Source organism: Branchiostoma floridae, chromosome 10 (assembly GCF_000003815.2).
Source record: "Branchiostoma floridae strain S238N-H82 chromosome 10, Bfl_VNyyK, whole genome shotgun sequence".
Taxonomy (NCBI): domain Eukaryota; kingdom Metazoa; phylum Chordata; class Leptocardii; order Amphioxiformes; family Branchiostomatidae; genus Branchiostoma; species Branchiostoma floridae.
This window is the reverse complement of record NC_049988.1, coordinates 8,277,787-8,297,106: the sequence shown is the minus strand read 5'-3', so window position 1 is coordinate 8,297,106 and position 19,320 is coordinate 8,277,787. Positions and strand designations below refer to the sequence as shown.

The 19,320-nt window shown below is 39.5% G+C and overlaps 3 protein-coding genes across 3 annotated transcripts in view; all 3 read left to right on the top strand.

The window, feature by feature from the left end:
• The first annotated feature begins 1,571 nt into the window (after positions 1–1,571).
• LOC118424339 (low-density lipoprotein receptor-like) lies at positions 1,572–5,855 on the top strand. Its single transcript, XM_035832887.1, has 7 exons — positions 1,572–1,668; positions 2,593–2,715; positions 3,303–3,386; positions 3,994–4,062; positions 4,861–4,974; positions 5,226–5,287; positions 5,850–5,855. Exons 1-7 carry the CDS (start codon positions 1,575–1,577, stop codon positions 5,853–5,855), a joined length of 552 nt encoding a protein of 183 aa, XP_035688780.1. The 5' UTR covers positions 1,572–1,574.
• Positions 5,856–9,212: 3,357 nt separating this feature from the next.
• On the top strand, positions 9,213–13,053 carry LOC118424336. The gene is made up of 7 exons (XM_035832885.1): positions 9,213–9,360; positions 9,612–9,671; positions 10,231–10,365; positions 11,072–11,119; positions 11,277–11,351; positions 11,916–12,155; positions 12,450–13,053. The coding sequence occupies exons 1-7, from the start codon at positions 9,213–9,215 to the stop codon at positions 12,761–12,763; spliced, it is 1,020 nt and encodes a 339-aa protein (XP_035688778.1). The 3' UTR covers positions 12,764–13,053.
• Positions 13,054–15,140: 2,087 nt separating this feature from the next.
• Positions 15,141–19,320, top strand: part of LOC118424335 (serine-aspartate repeat-containing protein I-like) — a 7,010-nt gene continuing 2,830 nt past the window's right edge. The window contains exons 1-4 of the mRNA XM_035832884.1: positions 15,141–15,432; positions 16,465–16,558; positions 18,274–18,317; positions 18,496–19,308. Coding sequence (XP_035688777.1) covers positions 15,337–15,432; positions 16,465–16,558; positions 18,274–18,317; positions 18,496–19,308 — 1,047 coding nt within the window. The 5' untranslated portion in view covers positions 15,141–15,336. The remainder of the gene's footprint in view (positions 15,433–16,464; positions 16,559–18,273; positions 18,318–18,495; positions 19,309–19,320) is intronic.

Below are 19,320 nucleotides of genomic sequence, written 5' to 3'. Positions count from 1 at the left end.
AGAAAAAAACTTGTCAATGACGAATTGTGCGTAAAAGAGGAGGTTAGGCCAGGTAAGCAAAAGGAAGTGAGTGTTGTTGAGTTTCCTTTTAGACATGGTATGGCACACAGAAAAGTGTAGACTCTTAGACAACTACGATGGCGTTTGAACTACTGTATATCTCTACGGTCTGTTGTATATAATTAGTTAGGATAAAGGGTACCGTTAGGGGATAATGTATTACGTACCATGGCGACCAAGTATGTTATTCCTTAAGACTGGAAAATGTTTTAACACCTGTATTTCTCTACATGGGTGTATACGGCTTGAAGATTACCAACCATGGTTTCGTCTGTAGTTCAAAGAGTCCTTCAGGTAAGCTTGCTCACCTGTGGAAACCTTAATTGGCACTTAAGACGCTTCACAAGACGAGAGGTTTACCTGGGACTTAAGACTTGTCGCTTCTTGAACAAGCTGGTCTTTAAAAACCGGCTCAGTGAAAGGAGGACCACAACCAACGGCAGGATTCTGACATCAGCACAACAGAATCCACTAGGTCCAAGGAACACCGCTTCGCTGTACAGCCAAGAAGGTAATGTCTTGGTCATTATTTTATCCTTGTACCTAATTGTCATCAGTTCTAGCATGTGCATGATAATGCAAGATGACGTTACACATACGAGGGGCCTTCAAAAAAAATAATGCCGCTGGTTTTATAACTCATTTTTTCATTGAATGAGTGTCACCGGATGGATGAACGAACTGAACTGAACTTTCATTGAATGAGTTAAAATTCGGTACAAAGATACAAGAATATATCCTCTTGAGATTGAGATTTCTCAATGTGTTCAGATTTTTATAAGCAACTGAGTTGATTTTTAAGATGACCACGCCCATGAGAGCTTGTCAGGAGATCAGTTCTTCTAAATCTAAATTTTAAAACTATTGTAAGAAGCTGAAATTTCACCTGTATAATAACAAATGTCTCTATAGATTACATGCCAAAATTTATGTCTAAACTCTCAAAGGTTCATCTTTTACCGCCACTAGAATTGAGCTAGTCGTAAAAAAAAGCACGCAAACTACCCGTAGGGAACCCTTTTGCCTGATGAGTCTAGTTAGTATGTAGATATAGCTAGTGAGTAAGTTGATGATATGTGTTTCAGGTGTGAGGGACCACCATGCGCTGGTTTGTAGTTGCACTCTCCGTGGTGGTACTGGTAACCCATGTGTTGGAGGGAAGTCCGGTGAAGAAGAGCGGGGGCGCCGCTGGGGCCGAAAAGTCGGAGAAACAAAAGAAAAAGGTCCGTCTTATGATATATTCAGATTTTTTTTTTATCTGTGTATAAATGTTATCTCCCTACTTTAACTAGAACAAAACAAGATCAGAAGCATTTTTATTTTCTGTTCCATAGCTAAACCACACTGTACATAACGTTACAAGCTCGCGCCTTGTAATGAAGATATTTTGCTTATTTTCTACCCTTGGACATGGTTAGAGTTGCTAATGTTATCATAAGTTCTTGGTTTATGACCTCCATATTAACAATGCTCTCAATATGTTCTCATCGTCTTTTGATTGACGCACTCTTTATATGATTTTTTTCAAGCTGATCAATGACGTCATGGAAGAACTCCGCGCGTTGGATCCTGGAAAGGAACATGACTCCCGTCAGGCCATGCTCGGAGGTACTTTACATTACACCTTAGGGCTGACGTAATCTCCGAGCAGATGTTTGGATGGATATGTACTATCCAATATTTGCAATGTAGGGGTTACACTTTGTCAGCATATACATGTAGTAAAATGTGGTCCTTTTATCTATTGCGGAAAAGGGCGTTGAACATTGTTCTAAACTCGTTGATTGTATTGCCTTCGCCGTGTGCATTATAGAGGTATTAACCTCTACCTCTTGGCTCTGTGGCGTAAGCTTGAAGGTGGATCTAGGTTCCATCTCCAGTTGGGATGTGAGGGCTTTCACTCGTCATTTCGGATAGTGAGGTAAAGTCTGTGACTCCGTGCACCGGGCAGCTTAACCCTCATCCGACTGTTACATTTTTACGACGAATCTGACCTTATGCGGTATTTTTGGACCAAATTTTGTTTTGCTCATAGAGATATTTCTGGTGGTTCTTTTTCTTTGTCATTGCCATGTACAAATTTTGTCAGATATTGATGTTCTTTATCATAATTTATGCAGAAAATTTGGAGAAACCCCCTTTTGCTACCATATCGATAGCATCTTGGATCCAAACGCAAACTTCATATATATACGTATACTAGTAGCTTATACAATAATGGGCAAAACTCAGTGACAAATTATTAGATGTTGTATATACAAGTATACAAACAAATTAATAGAGGTAATTTTTCTCCAATGAAAAATGTTAATATGGCAAATATGAATATACATGGGGTCCGAAAAGACCTCATACGGTCGGATTATGGTCAATGTGTTAGTCTAAGGCGTCAAACCTAAAAAATACGGGTGTCCCTGTGTTTTTTCGGCTATACCCATAGCGAAGCAGCATTGAACCAGCTACTACTATCTATTTAAAAACAAAAGCATAATGTTTCACCTCAATTCTGACTTCTTCAATTTTTTTCAAAAGATGATTGTGACTACGAGTGTGAGACGACCTTCACCTACTACTCCAGCTGTATCCCACAGAGCTGGGTGTGTGACGGATATGAGGACTGTAACACCGGGGAGGACGAGCTACACTGCGGGGAAAGTAGGCAAAAATTCCGTTTGATCTATAACATTTCCATTCAGTCACAGCCTGGACACTAGACCCTAGCCCGATCTCACTTGATGATATCTATTATCAGGGTCTAACTCAGGGGGCCTCCTGTAGTTCTTGGAGGCATGTTGGCCCTAGAGCCAAGCCTTGATCAACCTTGGGCTGTATCGTCCGTGGAAATAGTGTGGCATCCAGGCTAATTCAATCACTGTAAATGTCTCACGCCCTAAGTGATTGCAATCGGTCATTCAAACTTTACGAAAGCGGTAGAGACGTCCAAAATTCGGCAAACGTTGATTCGAACTCAAGTTATTAGCTCTGTTGTGCAGAATACAATACAGTGAGACTAGAAATCTTGGCCAAAATAGCACTACTAGCTATATGCTCATGTTTCTCTCACGCACTTGCATTGTCCCCCCAAATAAATTGTAGTCATACGTGTCTTGTGTTATACATTCTATTGAGTCAATAAGCAGGTTAGCTCATATTTTATAATGAGAGGAAAATTGATCACTTGAAGTGCGACGCACGACAAATATACAAATGATGTCTGACGCTATTTTCGGTTTCGTTCACAGATGAACCGATCCCTGACTTTGAACCTCACCCTACGAACCTCCCTCCCATCCTGGGCGGTCCGGACACCGTCTATCAAGGTCCAGGTACAAACACAAAGACTTGTGAATGTCACACTGATTTGCTGTACAGAATGACGTGAAGTATAATGTTCAGACACCCGATCGAGCAAAATTCTGATTGATCTGTCAACATTTGCGTTCAATCGTTTTAGTACGTTTTTAAAGGTCACGTGTCCTAAGAGAGTGGTCATTTGAACTTTATAAAGGGTGTAGTAAAATGATATACAAAATGTAGAACATCGCCAACTTTTACTGTGCTGACGTGTTCCAACATCGTTTGATTTGTAGTTAGATTTGTCATTAATTTCGTCCAGAAATCTTATCCAAGTTAACGCTACTTGAGATTTGCTTTTGCACATGCCCAAAAAATTGATTATAAATTTGTGATCGATCACACATGTTGGGTCAGCGTATTTGCTCACATTTTACATGAATGTACAGCAGTGGTGCAAAGCATGACATTCAGAACATTTACCTTCCCTTATAATTAAACCTTAGATCCTCCCTCAACACTGTTGCATTGGTCAGCTCGGTGGGCGTCCTTTCTCCATAGGGGGCGGTCTTGCGCTGGTACTGACATCGCTTCGATGTTATTCGTTCAGAACATTTAAGATTCTCCTTTTCTTCACAGGTGAACCAATGCTCCACACCTACCCCCCTCCCATCGTAGGTGGACCAGAAACCGTCTATCACGGACCAGGTACAAACACACATCTCATATTCTGGTCCTTTTGCACAGGATGATGTGAAAAAGAATATCCGGGCATGAAGTTAAATAGTCCGTTAAACTGATTACTAAGTACACAGTACCTTTTCTGTGCTCAGGACCCTTCCAACCGTCCTGAGTAGGGCTGGGTATCGGTACAGCGTACCGGTACAAAACCGGTTTTTCTTATTGCACCGGTCCAGAAAAACCGGACCTGAAAAAATTAGGTGGACCGGATGTTGGACCGATTAGAAAATTAACATATTATTTTATCAGGCATTCATACGTTTTGCCGCTTGCAGTTGGAAGAAAATGGAAGAGTGAAGTAGAGTAGAGTTTATAGTAATTTCTACCAATGTTTACAGTCAATCGTACAGGTGCAGTTAGCGTTGTAGTGTTTTAAAACGCCAGTGTTATGTCTAATACTCCACCAAACAGATTTCTTTGTAGTGAAATGGACCATTGGTATGAGTCATAATGAATCAGGTCCAGGTTCAGGTCCGGACCTGGACCTGATCCTCTGGACCTGAACCGGACCTGGACCTGGATTTTGTGTACCGGTGCTTCTGGACGGACAAGTCCATAAAACCCGACAGTCCATAAAATCTTAGCTTCATGAAATTAATGAAAACGTACTTTTATAAGCTTAAAAAGATATATACATTAAACATGATAACAAAGATATTCTATTGTGCAAAAAAACAACGAGAAACGATTTTTAGTTTGTTCTGTCACTAGATCTGTCCCTCCGAATGATTATGGTATTTTCTTTCCTTTGCTACGATCTGGAAGATTGCAACTTCAACTGCGCAAACGATGCTTTCAACTACTGCATTCCGGAGTCCTGGCAGTGTGACGGATATCCGGATTGTTACGACGGCACGGACGAGCAGCATTGCGGTAGAGGTAATATTAATGGCTACAGTTCAAAACTCAAATGTTGGAAATATTTTGTAACAAAATTGAGAGTGCCGACAGTTCACGGTCATTGAAAATACATGCGTGTTTAAGTTCTGTAAACACATTATTTGAATGATCTTGAACGTAAACAGTTGGACGACGGTCTTCGGCGATTCGTCTTATACTGATCATAGCATCTTTAGATGAACTGTTTTCTTTGATGAATTGTTTTCATGCATCTATATTTCTCACCATAGACGGCCCTACAGGATTTCCCACTCACTACCCGATCAGCCGCCAAGCGCCTACCCATCGGATGGTAGGCCTATTTCTTCTTATCGAGAGATGTCATTGTTGGCATATGGTTTAATCTATTGAAATTGTGATAAGATTATGTACTTTTATGTGAAGACAAGAAAGTACTATACAGAAAGTGTTGAATGATTGTTATCTTCTATGTAACAACGACTGTGGGAACTCAATATAAGAGTCATGATATTTGTTTGACTAGTGACTAGTATGTGTGTCATTGTTGGCATCTTTTTGTAGTCTTTTTAAACCGTGATTAGATTATATACTTTACTTTGTGTACAGACATGAGAATACTATACAGAAAGTGTGGAATGACTAGTATCCTCTATGTACATGTAACCATTGTGGCCACTCTATAAGTTTGACTAGCGACTAAGATGAGTCTTATTGTTGGCATCTTTTTGTAGTCTACTTAGATTGTCATTAGATTATATACTTTTTTTTTTTTTTTAACTTTTCATGGTCCAATCCATGAACTTTATTTACAGGTATACAAATTCGGTATTTACATATTGTACAATGATATAATTACATTACTAAAGGGATTATCTCTCCCCATTTTTGTCCAGCTCTAGATTCTGATAAATTTCTTTCTGTAACTATGGCATTTTTCAGGTTTCTATAGAATAGTGTAAAACAATTTGTCTTACTGAAACATTTCTTATCTTTGTATAACAGCCATGATTTGAATATAGAGTACAACGCTATAGCTAGTATATGGTTCCCTGCTTTTGAATTGCGTACCTTTCTCGGAATTCCAAGGATGCATTTTTCGAAATTGTTAATGTTACTATTTGTCTTGATCACATATAGAAATCTAGATACTCTTTCCCAAAAGTTTTCTAATCTGGCGCAACTAAAGAACATATGTTTCTCATTCTCTGTCACCTTACAAATGTTGCAGAGAGGAGAGTCTATTATTTTCCATTTGTAGAGATTATTGTTACATGGCAGAATCCTATGTAGTAGTTTGTACATGAAATTTGACAATTTTCGTTCAGTTGTGAAGTAGATTGTTCTGTCAATCCACGGAATTTGAAAAGATTCCAGATTTCTGTCAAAAGTGGACGCCCATGTTTCCAAGCTATGGGGGCTATCAATTTTATCTAGTATTAGCTTATTATACAGATATTTACATGTGTACTTCTTGTAGTCAAATTCTTGTCTACACTGTTCAGTGGATTGACAGTGTATGTCGTTCAGTAGTATTATCCAACTTCTGGGAATTGCATTTTTCACTTTGTATATTTCGACTAAACAATCTTTCTTATCTTTTAATTTGTTGAGTATGTTTTTCTCGTTAATACAATTATTTTCGTCCAACAGATCTCTTACATATATAATTCCTGAATTTATCCAATTCTTAAAGTACAAAGTTGTGCTCCTTTTCTTGCTCCTATGATTAATGACATGACTAGAACCCCAAATAATGTGATTTTTTACTTCCTCTGGAGTGAGTGGTTCAGATACATTCCCCCCTCCAGCCTTGTGCCAGCTTAATATTACCTTTCTATAGTAAAGTGGTATGTGTTTCAGACACGGAGAGTCTGAACTGTTTTTAAAGTGCATTTTTAAAATAAGAAAGTCATTCCCAAGACTGTTTAAGTACATACGTGGTATAAGTTTCCAATCGCCTGATGTGTTGTCCATTAACCTTCTAATAATACTAGCCTGTAAAGCTTCGATTTGTGATTTAACATCTACCATTCTTAGACCTCCCTTTTCATACTCTGCAATGACGACTGTTCTTTTAATTTTATCTCTTTTCCCCGACCATAGAAAATTGTAGAATAGATTATTTAGCTTAACAATAATATTCTCTGGAACTACAAGCGAAGTTGCACAATAAGTTATTTGAGACATAATTAGGGTTTTTAATACTGTTACCTTTCCGTACAGGGTTAAGGCTCTGCTTTTCCACATGTTTAGAATATTTTCTATTTTAGTGACTTTATTGTTCCAGTTTTTTTCTTCGCATTCTTTTTTGTCGTAACCAAAATATATGCCTAGGGATTTGATTGCTGTTTGAGGGATAGAAATACCAGGAATTTCCTTTTTCCTAAACTTCCAACAACCTGCCCATATTGCTTGTGTTTTGTTGAGGTTGAGTTCTGGGCCGGCAACTTTACTAAAATATGAAAGTGATTCAATTGCTATGTGTACAGATTGTTCGTCTCCTAAAAGTAGTGTGGTGTCGTCTGCCACTTGGGATATTTTAACTTCTTTTATGTCACTATCAGATCTTATTTTTATTCCTAATATATCATTATTTTGATCTATATACAAAGCTAATATTTCTGTTACAAAAAGAAATAAAATCGCGGATAAAGGGCATCCTTGTCTAACGCCTCGACTTAAAACAAAGAAATCAGAAATCCAGCCGTTATTGATAACTCCGCTTTTACATTTGTTATATATTGTTTTTATCCAGCTGATGTACTTATATCCGAAGTTGTATTTTTCTAAGACTCTAAATAAGAAATTCCATTCCACGGAATCAAAAGCTTTTCTCAGATCAAGAAATAGAAGTATACCAGGAATGTTTTCTGTTTCTGTGTATGTCATAACATCTAAAAGTAGTCTTATGTTCTGTGTGATGCATCGCCCTTTAATGTACGCTGTCTGATTTTCGTTAATTAACTTGGATAAGAGAGGTTTTAATCTATTTGCAAGTACATGGGAAAGTATTTTTAAATCGACATTAAGTAAACTAATGGGTCTCCAATTTTCAATATTGTTTTCTTGACCGTTCTTATATAGCAGTTTAAGGATAGCTTTTCGTTGTGACAGAGATAGCTCTCCTTTTTCTAAGCCTTCGCTAATTGAATTAATCACCAGCTGGCCTACAATGTCCCAGAAAGTGTGATAGAATTCCACTGTTAATCCGTCTGATCCAGGAGTTTTTCCTGTTTTCATTTGTGACAGTGCATTTTGAAATTCTCTATCATGAGGTGTTTTATCTAATATCTGTATATCTTCTAGTGTTAGAGTGAGTGGAATGTCAATTTTTTCTAAGAATTCCTCAACTGTTTCATCCGGCACCTGCCTGGATGTATATAATCCTTTGTAGAAGTCCTTACATTGTTTGAGTATTTGGTCATTGTCTGTAGTCGTTTGATTATTAGGCCCTATCAGCTTTGTAATGGTGTGTTTTTTGTTATTTTTCCGTTCCAAATTTAGGAACAATTTTGTGGACTTTTCACCTTCTTCGTAGTATCTTGTCCTTGCTCTAATTCTTGCACCTGTTGCCTTGTATTCGTAAAATTTCTCAAGTCGTTCTTTCGTTTGATTATATTCTGAAATACTTTCACTATCAAGGTTATTTAACTTTGTTTCTTGAACTAATAGTTCTTTCTCTAGTGCCTGCAGACATTTTGACCTTAATCGCGCTTTTTGTTTGCTATATTGTATAGTTTTTTCTTTAATGCCCTTTTTGCAAAGTTCCCATAGTGTGCGGTTGTCTTCTTCTTTGTATCTGTTCTGGATACATTCTACTGTCTGCTTTAGAAAGTTTCTGTAATTTTTGTCTTGGCATAAGCTATTATTAAAGCGCCATAATCCTGGCCCTCTTCCTTCGTGTAGTGTAGTTATTTTAACCATTACTCCTTGATGATCTGTTCGTACAGCTGGTCTAATATCTGTGCTAATTACTTTACTTTTTAAGGAACTTTGAAGTAAGAAAAAGTCTAATCTACAGGCTACCGAGGGATTTGTTCTTCTCCAGGTAAATTGTTGTTTTTCAGGGTGAGCTTCTCTCCAAACATCATACAGATACCAAATCTTAGCTTCATGAAATTAATGAAAACGTACTTTTATAAGCTTAAAAAGATATATACATTAAACATGATAACAAAGATATTCTATTGTGCAAAAAAACAACGAGAAACGATTTTTAGTTTGTTCTGTCACTAGATCTGTCCCTCCGAATGATTATGGTATTTTCTTTCCTTTGCTACGATCTGGAAGATTGCAACTTCAACTGCGCAAACGATGCTTTCAACTACTGCATTCCGGAGTCCTGGCAGTGTGACGGATATCCGGATTGTTACGACGGCACGGACGAGCAGCATTGCGGTAGAGGTAATATTAATGGCTACAGTTCAAAACTCAAATGTTGGAAATATTTTGTAACAAAATTGAGAGTGCCGACAGTTCACGGTCATTGAAAATACATGCGTGTTTAAGTTCTGTAAACACATTATTTGAATGATCTTGAACGTAAACAGTTGGACGACGGTCTTCGGCGATTCGTCTTATACTGATCATAGCATCTTTAGATGAACTGTTTTCTTTGATGAATTGTTTTCATGCATCTATATTTCTCACCATAGACGGCCCTACAGGATTTCCCACTCACTACCCGATACCGCCAAGCGCCTACCCATCGGATGGTAGGCCTATTTCTTCTTATCGAGAGATGTCATTGTTGGCATATGGTTTAATCTATTGAAATTGTGATAAGATTATGTACTTTTATGTGAAGACAAGAAAGTACTATACAGAAAGTGTTGAATGATTGTTATCTTCTATGTAACAACGACTGTGGGAACTCAATATAAGAGTCATGATATTTGTTTGACTAGTGACTAGTATGTGTGTCATTGTTGGCATCTTTTTGTAGTCTTTTTAAACCGTGATTAGATTATATACTTTACTTTGTGTACAGACATGAGAATACTATACAGAAAGTGTGGAATGACTAGTATCCTCTATGTACATGTAACCATTGTGGCCACTCTATAAGTTTGACTAGCGACTAAGATGAGTCTTATTGTTGGCATCTTTTTGTAGTCTACTTAGATTGTCATTAGATTATATACTTTATTTTGTGTAAAGACATGAGAATACCACACAGAAAGTGTGGAATGGCTAGTATCTTCTATGTAACCGACTATGGCAACTTTAGGTAAGTGTCATGACATCCTATTTGTTTTCATTCCGTTATGTAAGTGTACTATCCGGATAACTGCACATTCCTGTGCGACAACGACATGAACGGATACTGCATTCCGGACTACTGGGAGTGTGACGACTATCCGGATTGTCGTGACGGAAGCGACGAGTTCCTCTGTGACGGATCCGGAGGTGAGTTAACGGTAGTTCACCATCACCCGTCCGTAGAGTAACCTATATCCGTTGTTTTAACAAAACAGGGTATTCTGGGATATCAAGCCGACTGAATGTGGTTTCAAATTGCAATACTTCTAAAATATTGCAGTTTGAAATAAACGTCCGTCTACTTGATATCCCAAAATACTCTGTGTGTTAAATGCAACAGATATAGGTTACCCAACGGATAAAGGTGAACTATCAATCAGCTTCTCGATCAGTTTTAAGATCCCGTACAGCCTATTGTGGTGATATTTTGCTTTTATTTGCTTTATCATTATTCACTGATTATAGAGTTATTTCTTTGATAACGTTACAGACTGTTTGGTCTTAACCGGGACACATTGAGTCAAGCACATGTAGCTATAGATATGTACCTGTCAAAGATATTTGCTCAAAACATTGCCTTATCACGAAATAGTCAATGAGGTAAGAAACACAGTACTAGCAGCTTCTTGTAAACTGATTTTTTTTTCAAAATGGCGGAATAACATGAGCAATTAGTCTTATGGGTTTAACTTCAACTAACATGATATAGCAGATGAGTATAGGCCATATCCACACGTATTCAACGTCAGAGGTAAATCCAGTGTCGCACCATACGATTTTCTCTAATGTTGAATATGCGGCAAATAAACGCTATTGTAGAATTCTTACGTTTTTTTTTTAATGTACACTGTAGGACATCCCACTTTCTGTAATCCGGTGGATATCCTGGGACCTGGAACAGGTAGGAACCGAATATTTTGTCACGTTATCAACTCTTTTCCTTAATTCCTAAACTCAAGTGTTTTAGTAATGTTACCCAAAGTTGTGATATTTTGGACAGTTAAGACTTTTTCACCGTGTATTTACCGTTGTGTCCCGTCTTTTAATTTTTTCTGTAGATGTCCCTGTGTTTGTTGCCCTCCTGGGTTCCGTGTCATCCTTACCGATTCCCGATCTGATGGCGCTACTGAATGGTAAATATGAACTAGATATATAAAAAGAGCAAACATACATTGCACGGTTCAAAAGAGACGCCATGCGGCTGACTGAAGTACTACATCCTGCGCATTCAGTGTTGACTTCGACAATTCGTTCAGCTATGTAGTTACAGTGCCGCTAATGATCTTATAGCCTGCATCAGTACGTCTGCAGCTTGCATAAGCATTCTAATTGTAGGTACCACACTGTTTTACTTTGTTTTACTTTCGTTTTAACGGTTGTTTCTAGCGGTCCCGGACCCGTGCACGGTTCAAAAGAGACACTCTACGGCGAACTGGGGTACTGCAACTAGCGCTCTTAGCTATCTAGTCTACGCTTCAGTGCCCGTACGTGCCCGTCACACAAGCTACTGGCACGCCTTCCTTTACAGAAGGGAATTACAGGGAAACCATTGCGTTTTAGATTGACAGTTGCATATTAAATCTTTGAACCGTCTCTTTTGAACTGTTGTGTGCACTCGGATGCGTGGCTCGTTTCCTTCAAGACTTAAGCAGTGCACTACATGTTTGAATTGTAATGTAATGTACTTTTGTTATCAGGGTCCAGGCATGACGGAGGGCCACTGCCGGATGACTTTGGCGGGTTTCCAGAACCTCACCCATTCCCGGAACAAAGCGGGTTTCCAGAACCTCACCCATTCCCGGAACACAGCGGGTTTCCAGAACCTCACCCATTCCCGGAACACAGCGGATTTCCAGAACCTCACCCATTCCCTGAACACGATGGATTCCCCGGAATGGGAGGATTCCCCGAGCCCAACGTAGACCCATACATGATGGGTAAGACATCCACCCATGGTGATTTAGAGTCACACACTCTTAAAGAGCGTCAGACAATTGTAAGATGTTACATCAAAGGGTGACTATTTACATGGATCACACAGCATTCCTACATGAATGCTAACTAGTTAACTACCAATAATGTATTCATTTGTGTTAGGATCTTTTCATCCATGAGTCAAGTAGAAACTTGGCACGACAATGTACTCAGTACATCCTATTCATCCCCTCCGATATTTAAACAGTGATACTAACATTACTACTCTGTAAAATGTGTGTCTATCATTATCATAGGTCATGGAATGTACGGAGGGCCCTACAGTTACATCGCGAAGAAGTCTACCGAGGCGAAGAAGTCCGCCATCCAGGGCGCCAAGGAACTCAAGACGGCTGCTGCAAAGAAGAAGGCTGAACTTCAACAACTACTCCGCAAGGAGGCGCCACAGGGGCAGCCCAACGGGAAAGCCGTCCTAGCGCATGCACAGAAGCAGGCAAGGAAGTGGTTCAACTCCAAAGTGCGAAGCGTCGCCTCACAGGTGAAGACCTTCAGCCACACGGCACGTGACCTGGCCAACCTGAAGCGAAAGGCTGAGGCACCGAAGATTTGAACTCCGAACTTCAGACGACGTGGACTGAACGGACAGATTCGTATATCACGTGTACATTCTGTCTATCCCCTTGCGATCCTATGGAATGGAAAACGGCATGACAGCGACTTTTGATATACAAACTTTAAAACGTTTTTGATTTTAGTCGATGTTGTTAACAAAGAACTGAGATTTGTGTCTGGATGTGTGTGCTTGCGTGCGTGTGTGTTGGCATGTTTGCTGAGCTTGTATGTCTGTGTATAGTGTAGTAGAAACCATTCTTTCTCAATAAAGTTTATCTATCAGCTTCACCAGTTCTGTTTGATGCTGTTTTTGTTGACTGAAAACTCCTACTATCGGTAACGTTACAATTGAAAAGAAATGAGACAAGTGCTTAATGTATGAGACTAGCAGAAACTAACATTAGGACTACAAAGAGAACAAAGAGAACAAACCACCACTAGAAGCTCACAGCGCCTGAGTTATCTGAAGAGAAGAAAAATCCACCGGTACCAGACAGACAAGAATCCAGAGGCCATCTGAGAAACATATGACAATATCTGACGTTGTTTTGGTCGTAGAACGTCTCAAATATTGTCCGTCTTGAATCTTAATGACTGGATTTTCGAAATCAAAGTAAGCTTATGTCCATATATATCCCTAACATACTCATTACATACAAAATGTGGTGTTTACCATGAATGTAGGTGGCGCTTCGACGGGCGGCAAAGGTGTTACATGGGCTCCTCGCGCAACGCCTTAAAATCAATCATTATCCTGCCAGATTTCCTTTTTAAAAGTGTTACAAGATATTCCAAATATTTGTTAAGGCCTCTGGGCGTGTTGTAGAAAGTCTAAATTGGATTTAAATCTGACGTCTTTTATATATTTACATTTTTGCAAGTGCGGACGATAAACCCCATGAGAGCCTAAACTGCAGTACCGTTCCTGGCCGTCCCGTAAAAATCACTAAAGCGACCGCAAAATTGACGAATTTCGGTCATATTGGGAATGGGGAAATTGCGAAAGGCTCGCAAAGGGGTTCGGTTTTTTAGGCTTGTATGCCTTCGTTTTCAACATTCTGAGCATGTATTTCTGAAAAAGACAACATCTAAGACATTTCACAAACAAGACAAATAGACATTAGTTCATAAATGATATGTTTACTTGATATTTTACCAATAGAGGTGGTCGAGTGTACATTCCCAACATAATATCCCTTTCTGTAGACTACCACATCTAAATTCCAATCCAAATTTACCACATAAAAAAACGACTTAAATCAAATGCAAGGGTGTTTCTGTCTATGTGTCAATCAAGAGATCCAATTTTTGTTTCAAAACGCCGTAAGGTGCGTGGCTTAGTTAGAGGTGCAATATACCATCGAGCGCCTGGAGGAGCTACTGGATGAGTTGGCGGTGTTAGAATCATCGGAGGTTTTAGCCATTTGAAACAATATTGATATTTATTCGCATGTTCCTGCCCATGTGGGCTAAATGCAGCAAATCCCATGATGGTATACTATAAAGACTAAGAACTATTACATGTAGTATTACATTTAAAACAGTACTAATCTTATCAACAATGTAGATATGTCGCCACTTCTAGGTTTTACTCGCTCCGCTAGTGGAACGTAATGCTCGTATTAACACTTAGGCGGGAACGTAACAAGGCGTGGCTAAAAACAACAAATAACAGAAACACAGGATTAGCTATATGATATGCTTGGGGTTTTTAGAGTTATGTAAGCGAAGTCACGACTGGATCACCCTCATTATGTCATAGTGTATTGTAATTGTACCCTTAACCATGACAAGTTTTAAAGGTAGTCCAGTATGCGACTCTAGATATACCTTAAGTACGTTGACGTCTCAGGAGCCTTAGGTAAAGAATGAATAGTCTTGGAATGTCATAAGTCCCTTTTCCGCCATAAGAGAATAAAGAGTGAGTGAGTGAGAGAGAGAGAGAGAGAGGGGGGGAGAAAGAGTGAGAGAGAGAAAATGCGAGACAAAAGAGGAGAAAGTAAACGAGTCAGACAGGAAAACAAAAAGGAAGAAGCAAAGAAATAGAGAGAACCAAAGACAGAGGGAAAGATACAGATAGAAGGAGAATACAGGACGAGAGGAAGAATGAAGAAGGCAAGAATCACATGTACATGTTTCGCGATCATAATTAGCTTGTACAATCAATCATAGCAGACGTGAAAAGCGGAGGAGAATTTACTAAACAGCGTTTGAGTAATCAGGCACCGGCCGTATAGTACCAACCCTCTCTCTCTGAACGCCCGGGATGTTTACAGGAAACACTGTGGTAAAGAATTGGTGTTTTTATGCCGTCAGGTCGAGAGAAACCCGAGAGAAAATATCGTCACACTCCGGTGCACATGTGCCCGGGCCCCGCTAGACCTATTAGAAGTGTGCACGGGCACTTCTTACCAGCACTTTGTACCGAAAGGCCTTTCGTAAAACTGACTGTCTTTTCGTTAGCTTCTGTCAAAAGCGGTAGCTTCTTTCGGAGCAAAAGTTTGTTAAAATGCAGTTTTGACAACTTTGCAACCGAGTTACCGGTTTTAACGCCACATTTAAAACGTCGAAATGGCCCGTTTAGTAGCTTTTCTAGCCATTTTGTCCGTGCTGTGTTCTACAGTATACGCTCTACCACTCGACTGCCTTAGGCGTGAGCTTGAACAGGTGAGTTGAAGATAGCATCTAAATATATATAACGAAAACCATTGTTTTTAATCAACCAAAAGTATAGAATCTTTCGCGTTTCAGTAGTTGAAGACGTTACGAGTTTTGGATTCCATCTAGATTTTTGAGGTCGTCTTTTTAGACGTAGCCACAACTATGATGTTCGTCTTCATATTTTGAGTAGTTTCAGATCAAAAGTTAAGTGAAGCGTTTTACAGAGATACACGTCAGATTCTCTGGGTCAGGTATGGATGCTACAGGATGCACTAAGTTAAAGATCTTGCTCTGTATTCTAAATACACGACGCCCTCAGTGATTGTGGTGTAATAAATGTAGTGAAACTGGTGTTGTAAACTGAATGTCGTAGCTAGAGTGTTACGCCGACGGGCGGTTATTTCGACTTTATAAATCTAGATACAGATACAGATGCTAACCAACTGACATATGCCTTACAAGATAGTCTGTTCATAATGACACGGTAGGTTTCTCATTTTACCTATCTTAAAGGAATTGAAAGTTGTACAGTCGCGATGGCACTTACAAATTTCCTCTAATCCTCAGTGGAAAGACATTCAGTTGGCCATGGCTAGATGCACACATTTTACTTATAAGTAGTAAAAAGACTTAGGGAAGAATGTGGACAAAACTTCTTAAGTTCTCATTTTCCACCCTACCCATCACCTTAGCACAACATGTCGCATGTCGCATTCATCTTGCTTCCTGAAATCAAACCTTTTCTTTCAGTCTCTTTATTTCTTGTGGAGTTGTGGCCCAGTTTTCCTTTAGTTGATATTACAGTTTCTTACAAAGGTCTTGTTTGTCCACTCAAAAGCCACCAGTGTTTTTTTTTTCTTAATTAGTCTCCAACTCCCTATAAGTCATCATTAAACCCGATTGACAACCAACATACATGTATATGTACACGTCGTACATGTTATGATCCCATTATCTACAGTCAGTAGTAGTTTTGATTCGATGTGCGTTTGCTGAAAGTATATATTAAACAACGATATGTTGTTCCCGTTTTAACAGTTGGACAAGCTTCACGAAAGGGTACAGACATATGACGATATCGATCTGCGTGATGATGACGGCCCGGACGTGGCAGTGATCTCTACAAGACAAGGTTTGTCTTTCTGACACTTGTTGCATCCGAAATGGTCCTCTGTCCCAAACGATCCCAAATCATCAATTAGGGTATAGTAGCCGTGTATCCCAAATGGTACCGAAGTTAAACCAATCCTTCATTAAAGGTAATGTTTAGGATGTATCTAAAACGGTCTTTTAACGAGGACTATTCCGATAGGCCATAGTCCTTATACATAACCTTTTGCTTGTAAAGAAGATGTGAAAAGGAAGGGGGAAATATCCTAGTTTATTGCACACGTGATGACACCGCACATTGTACCGTGCTGTAAAACATGGTCTACTTTTTAAAGTGTTGATTTAGATCAGCTTATTGATTGTATGCGTTCGGCCATTATCATTCTCCGTCGTAGCGAGTTGCCAGGCAATAATGTGACGTCATGTGGTTGCTAAGCGACCACAAATACGTAAAACCTCAAGTTTCAATCGTGAAAATGACACAAACAGGGCTAATGGCATCCCATATGCTGGAAAATACTATGTTATGCTCATGTTATTGCCATGTTCACCTCAAAACTTCAAACCCCTTTGCGAGCCTTTCGCAATTTCCCCACTCCCGATATGGCCGAAATTTGCCAATTTTGCGGTCGCTTTAGTGATTTTTTCGGCGCGGCCGGGAGCGGTATTGCAGATTAGGCTCTCATTGGGTTTATCGTCAGCACTTGCAAAAATGTAAATATATAGATCACGTTAGACTTCAAACCGGTGTAGAATCTCTACAACAAGTCCAGAGGCCTTGACAAACATTTTCAATATTTTGTAAGACTGTCAAAAAGGAAAGTAGACAAGATAAGGATCGATTTTAAGACGTTGTGCGAGGAGCCTATGTAACACCCTGGCCGCTCGTCGAAGCGCCACCTACATTCATGTATACGCCACTTGTTGTAGGTATTGAGTAGGTTAGGGATATATGCGGACATCATCTGACTTCGATTTTGAAAATCCAGCTATTTATATTCAAGACGGACAATATTTGAGACGTTTTCCATGCATGTCACACATGATATGTTTCTCTCATATCTTACCAATCATAAGAGTCTTTTAACCCTTCTAGTTATGAAATGATGGATGTATGTCCGTCAGACAGATCTGGGTCTCTTTAACCCGGTCACCGCTAAGGGTTGACACCAGACCTGTAACGTAATCAAAGGGATGGGGAATTTTGATACTAAACAATCAAACATATAAAGTGTCACAGACACAACGGATGTTGTTTACTAAACAGTTCTGTGATTGAAAGCAAAGGGGTTTCCTTTACGGTAGCTTGGTTGGTAGAGTGCGTCTAGCTGTGATGTCTTAATTCCTCCGTGTGTTGAAAATCGTCATATTCTTTACAATGGCAATGCTGTACACAAAATCAGTTCTCTAGTCAAAGTCAAAGTCAAGTCAAACTTCTTTGCACCATGTCGTAAGGACACCCGTAATGTAGTATTATAGCAATAAGATTTGAAGTAAATTGATTTTTCTATCTTCGCTTGTAGTGTCAGATAGAATATCTTAGCATACTTTTGAACAGAGCGAAGGAATTCAAATCAATTATGAAATTGTACTTTTACTTCCATAACGTTACCTCTAATAGACGTCCTATTGCTAGGAATGTAACGTTGTCTCTGAGTCTGAAGTATAAGTATTTGTAAACTTTGATGTGCATATTTTGACTGAATTAAGGTGGAACGTTTCCTTGTATTTTTGCAGAATTAAGAACCAGGACCTACCTCCTGCTGAAAGACCTGGAACGGGTGAGTGGTGTTGATGTATTTCTCAAATGTACAGAAAGGAGGCGCTGTTGCAACACAGCCTTTAAACCTACCTATCAAGCATTGCATCATTAATCAGCCTTGTTTTGTAAACAGAAATCTTACCATTGATATCTTATTGAATGGCACAAATTATAACACTATTTCTTTGTGTTCAAAGATTGTGGAAGCCACAAAGACGCACCATGGAAAATCAGCTGAGAATGCGCCTACTGAACTGGAAATGTACAAAAATGAAGAGGAAATGGTCGATTTCCAGGGCTTCAGTGACAAGGAAGAAAGTATGGAAGATGTGAAAACTAGCCTTGATCATCTTGACGAAGCTGTAAAACCACAAGATGAAGAATCAGAGAGTAAACTGCTGAACGACGCTTATTCTGTGGAGGTTACGACTGACTGTACGGAGTCAACGTCGGTCCCGGGAGAAACTACCAAAGAAACAATCTTGAATGAGGAAGATGCAGAAATGAAACAAGAGATGTTCTCTGAGAATGAGGAAGAGATGCCGGGAAATGATACGGGGTACACTGAGGCAGACATGGGTGGAGCTGAGGTTCATGCAGACGAGACTGCGTCAGGAAAGGACAACGTTATAGCTACAGAACAGGAGACGAATACAGAACAAGAGACGGCTACAGTTGAAGAAATGGCTACAGAAGAAGAAGAGACTGCCCCAGAAGAAGAGACGGCTACAGAAGAAGCGATTTCTACAGAAGAAGAGACTGCTACAGAAAAAGAGACGGCTACCGTTGAAGAGACGGCTACAGAAGAAGAGACTGTCCCAGAAGAAGAGACCACAACAGAAGCAGGAATCGTCGCAGAACAAGAGACTGCTACAGAAAAGGAATCTCCAACAGAACAGGAGGCTGATACAGAACAGGAGGCTGACACAGAACAAGAGGCGGATACAGAACAAGAGGCTGATACAGAACAGGAGGCTCATACCGAACAGAAGGCTGATACAGAACAGGAGGCTGAGGAATTG

What these genes read in the sequence shown, in the direction of transcription:
- LOC118424339 (XM_035832887.1), top strand. Translation starts at nt 1,575, where the DNA reads ATGATTTTTTTCAAGCTGATCAATGACGTCATGGAAGAACTCCGCGCG. An exon ending in CGAGCTACACTGCGGGGAAA is followed by an intron (nt 2,716 to 3,302) that starts GTAGGCAAAAAT and finishes TTTCGTTCACAG; the next exon opens with ATGAACCGATCCCTGACTTT. An exon ending in CACCGTCTATCAAGGTCCAG is followed by an intron (nt 3,387 to 3,993) that starts GTACAAACACAA and finishes TTTTCTTCACAG; the next exon opens with GTGAACCAATGCTCCACACC.
- LOC118424336 (XM_035832885.1), top strand. Translation starts at nt 9,213, where the DNA reads ATGGTATTTTCTTTCCTTTGCTACGATCTGGAAGATTGCAACTTCAAC. An exon ending in AAGCGCCTACCCATCGGATG is followed by an intron (nt 9,672 to 10,230) that starts GTAGGCCTATTT and finishes CCGTTATGTAAG; the next exon opens with TGTACTATCCGGATAACTGC. An exon ending in TATCCTGGGACCTGGAACAG is followed by an intron (nt 11,120 to 11,276) that starts GTAGGAACCGAA and finishes TTTTTTCTGTAG; the next exon opens with ATGTCCCTGTGTTTGTTGCC.